This window comes from Monopterus albus, unplaced genomic scaffold, assembly GCF_001952655.1.
Source record: "Monopterus albus unplaced genomic scaffold, M_albus_1.0 scaffold714.1, whole genome shotgun sequence".
NCBI lineage: Eukaryota > Metazoa > Chordata > Actinopteri > Synbranchiformes > Synbranchidae > Monopterus > Monopterus albus.
In genome coordinates this window covers 19,247-29,291 of record NW_018128594.1, presented here as the reverse complement: position 1 = coordinate 29,291, position 10,045 = coordinate 19,247, and the positions used below count along the sequence as shown (strand labels likewise).

The window sequence follows — 10,045 nt, the reverse complement described above, 5'->3', positions numbered from 1 at the left end:
GGAAATGACCTCAAACTGAGTTGGTTTTTGTCACATGTTTTTGGTGCTTGTGTGCTTTCTTGACAATGAAGGCCTGTTTTTTATTCCCTTTACTATTTACTCAGCTCCACTAAGTTCCTGCTTTGTATTGTGATGTTTCCATATGAAGTATTACAGTCATTTATACTGGAACCCCATACCACTGCCAGAGCCATTCTTACAGCTAAAAAGTATGATGATACTGCAACCCTGCCTAAAAACTATATGTACTGCATATTCTGTTGTTACTACTATTTATATACTATATACAATTTTTGTGTTTAACAATTTTTTCAGGATTTTGTTTATTTATTTTTTGAGTAATACATTCATATAAAATGTCATAATAATGTGATGAAATATTGATAAAAAAGCACCAAGTGCCAAATGTAGTGTCTTAATATTTTTTGTTTTATTAGTTCAACAGTCAAAAAAGAAAAATACATTTTGTTTGCTATGACATAAAACAGAGAAAAACTAAATCTTGAATTTGGAGAAGTTGAAGTCAAACCAACTTTTCTACTTTTCGTGTTTTTGAATAGAGAAATGATTTTCTGTCCATCAACTGAAAGATTTCATATTTAAATGTTTGTCCCCTTTAGTCATGCAGAAAGACATCTAAAGTGACTTTGAATAATAGACTGACATCTCAATGTTGTTTCTATGAAAAAATAATTAAACTTGTTAAAAATTCACAAAAACAGGTTTATCTGTTCTAATAAGATCTGGATCTTTGAACATGTAATTATTGTTCATTTTCAAAGTTAAACTGCTCAAATCAAGATGCCTCCAATTTCACCAGTGTTATGTGACAGAAGAAATAAATTTATATGTGTGTGTTCATTGGCACTAATGTTCTTATATTTACTGTAGATGTATTTGTATAATGGAGAGCGAAATCTGAACACACTGAGGTAAAATTCCATGTGACCCAGGATGAAATGCACCATTCACCAGGTGAACATGGACTATGATCCTTGAAGTGCACTCGGCCTCCTGATGTCCTGACTGTGACTCAACACTGACATCTCTCTACTTGTGTCTCCAGATTCAGACCAACCCTTGTCAACCAGTCACAGATCCAGCTCTGTTAACGGCACCAGGGAACCTGATGGTGTCACCTTCTTCATCATCCAGGGCCTCTCCAGCCTCGGTGACAGACAGATGATCCCATTTGTCATCCTGCTGCTGGGTTACATCATCATCCTGGGAGGAAACAGCATGATCATCTTTGTGGTATGAAACAAAGCTGTGTGTATTTGATCTGTATTGTCTCAGTCTGAGTGAGATTAAATTATTAGTTTGATAATCATTCCCATTTTTTTCCTCATCAGGCTGTGACTGATCCAAAGCTCCACTCTCCCATGTATTTCTTCCTCTGCCACCTCTCCTTTGTGGACATGCTCTTTACCACCACCACCATCCCCAAAATGCTGGCTGGCTTCCTGTCAGATGTGTCAATCATTTCAGTTCCAGGCTGCTTCCTCCAGATGTTTTTCTTCATTCAGCTAAGCATTACTGTTACTGCCATCTTGGCTGCTATGGGGTATGACCGCTACGTGGCCATCTGCCACCCTCTGCACTACACCTCCATCATGACCCGACGTGTCCAGCTGCTCCTCATCGTAGGAGCCTGGGGCTTTGGCATCTTCTGCCCCTTGCCATCCACCATTATTGCCATTCAACGACCCTACTGTGGTTCAAATGTGGTCAAACATGGCTGGTGTGACATGTCATCTGTAAGGCAACTGGCATGTGGTCACATCTTACTGGATAACATTGTGTCCCTTTGCTTCGCCACACTGTCTCTACTGATCCCAGGACTCCTCATCCTGACCTCCTATATCCTGATTGGCATATCAATATTGAGGATGGGTGTTTCTCAGAGGCTGAAGGCCTTCAGGACATGCGCTGCCCACCTGACTGTGGTGTCCATCTCTTTTGGCTCAGCTGCCTTTGTGTACATCTCCTACCGTGTGGGAAACTTTTCGACTGAGGTAGGAGACTCTAATAACCTGACTTTAATATTTACCCTTGCCTTTGTTTTAGTATGTCTCACATCTGTCCACCAAAAGTGACATTTAAGGCCCTATTTTCAGCACAGAGAGTTTAACCAGGCTGGCTGATTTCACATCATATCATTTAATCCATAGTGTTTCACTTGGTGAAACAACCGTGTCAGCCAACTGTTTGCAAAATAGCTGCAAATGCACCCTCGCGTGTTGCATCAAAACAAAATCCAATATTACCATGAATCCAAGCGATTCAGCTGTTTTCTTTGGAGCTGTTTGTTTGTATATGGTTTCACGTGCTAATGAACATCTGCTGCACAACAAAAGAGTTGATTCCTACTGTTCATTTTTGGCTTTTGGTTTTGGGGTAACATGGTGCTGTGCCTTCTGGATTTGTCCACAGGAATATAATAAAATGTTATTCAAGTGAGCTTAAAAAGTTACATAGTTTTATGTTGGAAAATGTTTTTAGGAAGATGCTTTATTTTTCTTTTATTCAAGTAGTTTTAACTTTTCCCTTTGAATGCTGGTCTGGGCCGCTCACCCTTAAAAACAGGAATCAGATGCAGAGCATTATTAAGGAAGACAGCAAGATTATTGGTAAGACTTTGGGTGACGTATCAAACTTATATAAAGTTTCTGAAGAAGGCAGAGTCCATCTCTGCAGATCCCAGTCATCATTTGTTCGGAGAGTTTAAGTTGCTTCCATCTGGACATACAGTAGATAGAAACAGCCATGATGCAGGACAAACAGGTTTAAAAATTCTCTTGTCCCAGCTGCTGCTGGTTTCTTAATAATCACAGTCAGATGAGTAGTGTACCCTCTTTTCAGTCTGTTTTAACTATGTATTTCCTGTTATTAGTGTTTGGATGATGCTGTGGAGACTGTGTATGTAGTACTGGCTGTACATAGATTTGCCCCTTAGGGATAATAAAGGATTATCTTATCTCACCCTTTCTTACTTTGTCATTCAAAGTGTTTATGAAGGGCTTTGAACAGAAGGTTTGACAGCCACACAGCAGATTTCCCAGAAATCTGAAATTATGCTGGACAACAAACTGATCTACATTATCATCACTGGTGGAAAAACATGACAGGTATGCTAAGTGAACCTTGCGAAAATGTTTTATTGAACAATAAAACATTTTTGTTTGTTTGTTTTTTAGGTTCGTATCATTGTAGCTGTGCTGTACGCCGCTCTGACTCCTTTCCTGAACCCAGTGATCTACAGTCTGAGGAACAAGGAGCTGCAAGAGTCCATGAGAAGGACTCTGGTCAGGTTCAGGTCTGCTACTGTTTCAGCCAAAAAGAACGTCAACACAGTGTCCTGACTGGGAAGGAAACCTGCCACTCTGCTTCCTGGACGCAAGAGAGAAGAGAAATGAACATTCAGGAAACTTAAAGCATAAGGCCAGTGATTTCCTATATTAATAGTTCTTTGTCAGTTCTAGTCTCTGTATGGAGTGTTGAAAATACTGTTAATATAGAAAATGATTGGCCTTATCTTTTCATGTCCATTTGTGATTAAAAAGTGACTGCCTTAGAGAAAACTTAGCAGAGTCTCTGAGTTTATTTGCAGCTGATGCACAGCCGAAGCACTGATGGCAAACCTCTGAGTCTTTCTCTGGTGTGGTCAATACATGTCATCGGTTTGTATCATGAACAGTGGAGACACATTCCCAGGATTTTTTAAAAATTCTGTCTGTGCCAAAAGTTTTGAAAGCACATAAAATAATTGCACTCCTCAGTTTATAAATCAGACTTTGAGAGCAGGAACAGATTTATAAAAGCTGAATCACATTTAAGGGCAAGGGAGGATCAGTGCTGCTCATTCAAATCATTTGTTATGATCATGATTTGATACTACCTCACATCTGTATTTGCTCTTAGAGATCTGTGTCTACAAGCTCTCAAATGTTGAGCTGCAAACTGAGTAACATTCGAAATGTGGTTAGAGTGAATGCAAACATTATGGCAAGAACCTGCTTCCAGAATGGACAAACTCAAAATAGTTGAGTATAGTAGCAAAAACCAAGGCACAATGACACGTTCACATAAGCAATTAAAGTTGTCTTTTAACAAGGAGGTCAAACACCTGAAACAGACAGTTGTTACCCTGGTAAAGACAATTACGTGTCTGTGTTTACTTTGCTGATGCTTGTTTATAGCCACAGAGGAAACTAAAAGTCAGTCCCTCTGGTGTTCCTTTGCTATCCTGTGTCCAATTTACATTTTTGATGCAAAGGATCTGATGTAACTTGGTGTAATTAACATTTCTTGGCTTCATTATAATCAGAAGAAAGGTCATTGTTGCTGAAAAGCCAGAGTGTGGAGCTAAGATGAAGTCCTGCCTTTATCGAACTGAACCTGACTGAGCAGAGCCGAGTCTCATTCACGTCTTCAGGTAAGATGATGATGTTCACATGTTGTATAGATCATGGTCTGGTGTTTGCAAGTTGTTTCCTGTTGTGCAGGGGCTGAGATGTTTAAAGCCTGATCACTGTTTATTACCTGTGTCTTGTGTGCTATCAAATGGAGCTTGTGAACAGATGAAGTTAGTCTGCACTTGTTGTCTGTTGACAGTAGATCTGTCTCCATCCAGCCATCTATCCATCTGTCTGTGCTGAGGAGAAATGGAGCTTTGGCCGCTTCAGGTCTCACTTGAAAGCCCCAGAGGTCTGTGAGTGTTTTTGTGCTTTTCATTGTGTGTTGATGACTCTGTGCTGCACTGGTTTCATGGTGTGAGCTTTGTGACAGGCAGTGTGTTGTTCTGCTACAGATATGAAATGTATGACAAATGTCAGTTTATGCCTTGAAAACTGTTGTGTAACCTTTTCTGTGCATTTTTTATTTGAACACTAATCATTTTCCAGTAATTGAAGGCGATGATACATTAGGTTCAAAGTGCCTAACATCATTTGCTGATGCCTGCATTTATCTCAGTGCTGAGCTGTTTCCCACTTGTGTAGTTTACATACAGGCTCATCTGCTGAAGTAACTGCTCTTCTCTCACAGTGTTGTAGCTGTACACTACATTCATGTCTAATGAGCTACATCACTGACATGGACTGAACTTAAAACAAATTGAACTGACCTCAAACTGAATTGGTTTCTGAGCCTTGTTGACAATGAATGCCTGTTTTCTAGTTTTATTACGACCTTTCCTGGTACAGTAATGTTAAGTTCTTACACTGTTAGTTGATGTTTCTGTAGTAATTAATTGATATTGTAAAGCATTGCTGCTACCAAAGCCTTCCTTACAGCTGACAACATAGGGAGATGAATGTTGTATTTATATGCTATGTTTGTAATGAACTGTTTTCTTGCTTTATTCACCCAGTAAAAAACAATATTTTGTTACTATGACACAAAATAGAGAAAAACAAATCTTTGATTTTGAGAAACTGAAGTTAAAGGTTTGCTCTTTGCTGTATTTCTCTTCTTTGCATGAAAAACTGCTTTTCTCTCCATCAACTGATTTATCCACTAATTGTTTCAGTAAAAGACAAACAGTGGTGTACACTGGGGGTCCCCTCAGTCATGTATTTAAAATGGCTCTGCTTTGAATAATAAACTGGTCTTATTTCACTTATTAAAAGTTCTCAACAACAGAAACACATTTTTTTCTCTTCTCATTCATTCGTTCTGGATCCTTGAATGTGTGAATATTGTTCCAAATCAAAGTTTAAAGTAACAATATGTAACTTTTTAACATTAAAATAACAGCTTCCAAATCATTTTGATGGCAGACTGACATCTAATAAGGTGAATGGCAGCTCTGTTATTTCCACTTTGTGGAAATCATCTGTTTCTGCACTGTGTAACTTTAGAACACTGTCCTGGAGGCCTCGTGTGATAGCTGTGTTTTCCTTTACAGCATCAGGCCCTTCCTCTAGCTCAGTATTGATACATGTGGAGACAAAACCCTGGGCCTTTATTGAATTTAGAGTTGTTGTTTTTTTTTTCTCAGGTGAGAAAGCGGCCTCTTTGTGAATATGTGACCAGTCTAACAAGTAATGTTAATTTGGAAATGTGCTCTATTTATGAAGAGGTGATTGCTCCTTATTGGACCAAGCCAGCTCTACTGGCAGGCAGCTACATCTCACTCAGTGCACAGTCTGTTGGTGAGGATGCCAGTGCTCCAGTTGCACAGTGTCCTCCCATCCAGAGGGGTTTGGACTTACTAACTCATTATCTTCACTTACTGTGATCGTGAACAAACTGTGCAACACAACGTGGACTCTAGCACACACCTAGCATCTTGGCTAACCCTGTCGATGTCATCCCATCTCACAGAGAGTTGTAGTTTTTCCCAGATGTAAACAGTCAACTACCTCCGTTTCCCAAACAAATAAATTCACCTCACGCCAGAAAGTTTGGTCAGCATTTGCACACTGATGCCAAATAGGTCTTTAAGGTTTGCAGCCTAACAAACTCATCTCAGCTACAGTAGAACTTGCAATAAATTACACTACCAACTGTATATAATGTTCAATATGAGCCCATATCATTTTGTCAATGTTGCGTTCCATTACACATGCCCACATGCAAACGCTAAGCAAACTATATGAAAATATAAGCAGTATTTCAGTAAAACTCAGTGACTCAACGCTGACACCTCTCTACTTGTGCCTCCAGATTCAGACCAACCCTTGTCAACCAGTCACAGATCCAGCTCTGTTAACGGCACCAGGGAGCCTGACGGTGTCACCTTCATCATCATCCAGGGCCTCTCCAGCCTCGGTGAAAGACAGATGATCCCATTTGTCATCCTGCTGCTGGGTTACATCATCATCCTGGGAGGAAACAGCATGATCATCTTTGTGGTATGAAACAAAGTTGTGTGTCTCTATTGTTGACTAAAAATGATGGACAGGCTAAGCACTTCCAGAAGTGAAGCTGCTGACTCCATCGCCCCCTGGTGGCTGTTTTACATTATAGCTAATAAATCCCACCCCGTCCATGTTAGTGGATGGGAAATGAGCCAGGTCTAATTGGTGGTTTTTGAAAAATATTCTCACACGAATGTGTGTACAAGTGCACAAAATAAGTCTGTTGTTAGGTATTTGATGATGTTGAAATTGTATCTGATTTGCTTTGGTTGGCGGTCTGATGCTGGCACTTCACTTCTGGTCAATGTGTCTGTATTTACTCAGTATTGTCTCAGAATATCAAATTATTAGTTTGATAATCATTCCCATTGTTTTTCCTCATCAGACACTGACTGATCCAAAGCTCCACTCTCCCATGTATTTCTTCCTCTGCCACCTCTCCTTGGTGGACATGCTCTTCACCACCTCTACCATCCCCAAAATGCTGGCTGGCTTCCTGGCAGATGTGTCAACCATCTCAGTCCCAGGCTGCTTCCTGCAAATGTTTTTCTTCACTCAGCTAACCTTTACTGGTCATGCCATCCTGGCAGTCATGGCGTACGACCGCTACGTGGCCATCTGCCACCCTCTGCACTACATCTCCATCATGACCTGGCAGGTCCAGCTGCTCCTTGTAGCAGGAGCCTGGGGCTTTGGCATCTTCACTATGTTGCCATACTTCATATATGCTTTACTCCGACCTTACTGTGGCCCAAATGTGGTCAAACATGCCTGGTGTGACCCGTCATCTATAAGGCAACTGGTCTGTGCTGACACCTCAGTGGATAACATTGTGGGCCTTGTCACTGCCGCTCTGTCTCTACTGATCCCAGGAGTCCTCATCCTGACCTCCTATGTCCTGATTGGCATTTCAGTATCAAAGATGGGTGTTGCTCAGAGGCTGAAGGCCTTCAGGACATGTGCTGCCCACTTGACTGTGGTGTCCATCTCTTTCACCTCAGTTGCCTTTGTGTACATCTCCTATCGTGTGAGAAGCTTCTCACCAGAGGTACGAGACTCAAAAAATCAGATTTTCATATTTACCTTTGACTTTGTTTCAGTAGGTTTTCAACACTTTATGTCCTGTATTCAACACAGGTAGTTTAACCAAAACTACGGCTATGTTCACATCATATTCTTTAAATCATAAATATAAGAAGTCAAATGGGACAAACTGTTCTCACCAGCATGTCATTTGTAATTCAAAGTTGGAGGTTGGCCAGAATTCCAGCAATGTCTTCCACTTGGTTAACTGGACTACCAACATGTTAACCAACTGTTTGCAGAATGGCTTCCAATGGCAGTGGCACCAAAATAAAATACAAGAATAATACTTATATGTTACAGTCACCTCATTTGTTAGGAACCATGCACTGTTGGTTTGTACCTGGTTTCACTTGGTGCCACCAAAAGTAACTCATTCACAGTGTTCATCTGGTGTGATTACAGGTCATCACAAGGCCTGACCTCTATGAAATAATGTATGAACACTGTCAAGTCAAAATGAGGAATGTTGTTCCAACATTGTGCGAATGCAGCACAACAAGAACAGAAGGTTCACTATTGTGTTTCCAAAGCTTTCAACCACATCACGTTGTTCAGTTGTTATAGAGACCACAACAAACCACATGCCCGTAGGAACTTTTACATATAAAACCTGAAAGCAAAATTCCAGAATTTCTTCTCAGATAATATTCTTTTAATGATTTTTTTAAACCCGTAGGTCAAAGTCCTTTGTTGATTTTGTTAGGTACACAGTGCGCTTGTAATGCTCAGGGTTGAGGTGAGAGGATACTGACATTTAACCAATAACAGATGAAAGTCCTGTGCAGACATGCCCCCTTCACCCTTCTGTTTGTGGAAATTGGTTTTAGTACTACCTCCCGAGGGGTACTGGGGTTTAGTTCCTGTTAAGCACCTCTAAAGCCGGCGGAGAGCAGTGGAAACAAACACAGAACCTGTGACAACTGTCATATGGCTCAACACGTTTCAGTAGATTACTATGGTGGAAAAACTTACATATGATCTTTTATTTTATGAACCTTGTTATGGTTATGAAGGGCATTGATCTAAAAGTTTGACAGTCAATGGACACAGCAAATTTTCTGGAAATATGAAATTGTCATGTGCTGGACACTAGACTGACCCACCTTGTCATACTAAGCAAGAAAAATATGGTAGGTAGGTTAAGTCAGCCTTGTGAGTCCAATAAAGAGTTTTTTGGTTTGTTTTTTAGGTTCGTATCATTGTAGCTGTGCTGTACGCCGCTCTGACTCCTTTCCTGAACCCAGTGGGTGGACTGTAAAAATGGTGGACAGGCTAAGCACTTCCAGAAGTGAAGCTGCTGACTCCATCACCTCCTGGTGGCTGGTTACATTATAGCTAATAAATCCCACCCCGGGAAGGAAACCTGCCACTCTGCTTCCTGGACACAAGACAGAAAGCAACTTAATGTCCATGTGATTAAAAAGTAACTTCTTGGAAAAAACCTAGTGATGATATAATTCTTAACCAATCTTCATGAATGAAATGTATATTGTGGTGGTGATGTATGACTGCTCAGTGTGCTGTGAATTCCTCTCCAGTCGATCTTGTTTGTTTTAGCTTCCTCATAGTTATATTTTCTGTCCTGGCCGTTACCACTGTAACAATCTCTCTTTATGCTTGAGTAGTGCCCCATTGCAAGTGTTGCCCACAACGTTGCCAGCCTTGTGTGCCCATGCCTGTCTTTTGTGAAGGTCAGCTGTGTCTCCAGCATCCCTGACTTTTCTTGGTTGCTGTCCAGGCTCTTCCTAAAGTCCACAGTCATCTCCAGTGTTTTGAGCATGTTCAACTCCAGGTTGTTGCGACCACAGGACCATCTGTTCAACCTCCCATCTGTAGGCTGACTCGACACCGGCTTGGATGAGACTGATGACCGTTGTGTCATTTGTGAACTTCAGGAGTTTAACACCTGCTGCCTCCTATCTGTCAAGAAGCTGGTGATCCACTGACAGGTGGAGGCAGGCACAGTGAGCTGGGCCAGTTTAGAGGGGAGGATGTCTGGGACAATGGTGTTGAACGCCGAGCTGAAGTCCACAAAGAGACCCCAAGCATAGGTCCCTGGGGAGCGAAGCTATGGCAGACATGACAATTTGATTTGA

The 10,045-nt window shown here is 41.1% G+C and overlaps 2 protein-coding genes across 2 annotated transcripts; both read left to right on the top strand.

The window, feature by feature from the left end:
• Positions 1–1,066: 1,066 nt before the first annotated feature.
• On the top strand, positions 1,067–3,362 carry LOC109953507 (olfactory receptor 1009-like; the record flags this gene model as incomplete). The annotated part of the gene is made up of 3 exons (XM_020588992.1): positions 1,067–1,254; positions 1,353–2,015; positions 3,198–3,362. Coding segments are annotated over 3 exons (1,016 nt in total), but the record flags the coding sequence as incomplete, so codon positions are not given.
• Positions 3,363–4,149: 787 nt separating this feature from the next.
• On the top strand, positions 4,150–9,790 carry LOC109953506 (olfactory receptor 142-like). The gene is made up of 6 exons (XM_020588991.1): positions 4,150–4,435; positions 4,618–4,707; positions 6,670–6,857; positions 7,249–7,911; positions 9,139–9,203; positions 9,688–9,790. Exons 2-6 carry the CDS (start codon positions 4,665–4,667, stop codon positions 9,788–9,790), a joined length of 1,062 nt encoding a protein of 353 aa, XP_020444647.1. The 5' UTR covers positions 4,150–4,435; positions 4,618–4,664.
• Positions 9,791–10,045: the final 255 nt, after the last annotated feature.

Excerpts from the sequence above, each read along its gene's own strand:
- LOC109953506 (XM_020588991.1), top strand. The coding sequence starts at position 4,665 with ATGGAGCTTTGGCCGCTTCAGGTCTCACTTGAAAGCCCCAGAG. Across the intron at positions 4,708-6,669 it reads CTCACTTGAAAGCCCCAGAG|ATTCAGACCAACCCTTGTCA; the intron begins GTCTGTGAGTGT and ends TTGTGCCTCCAG. Across the intron at positions 7,912-9,138 it reads TGAGAAGCTTCTCACCAGAG|GTTCGTATCATTGTAGCTGT; the intron begins GTACGAGACTCA and ends TTTGTTTTTTAG.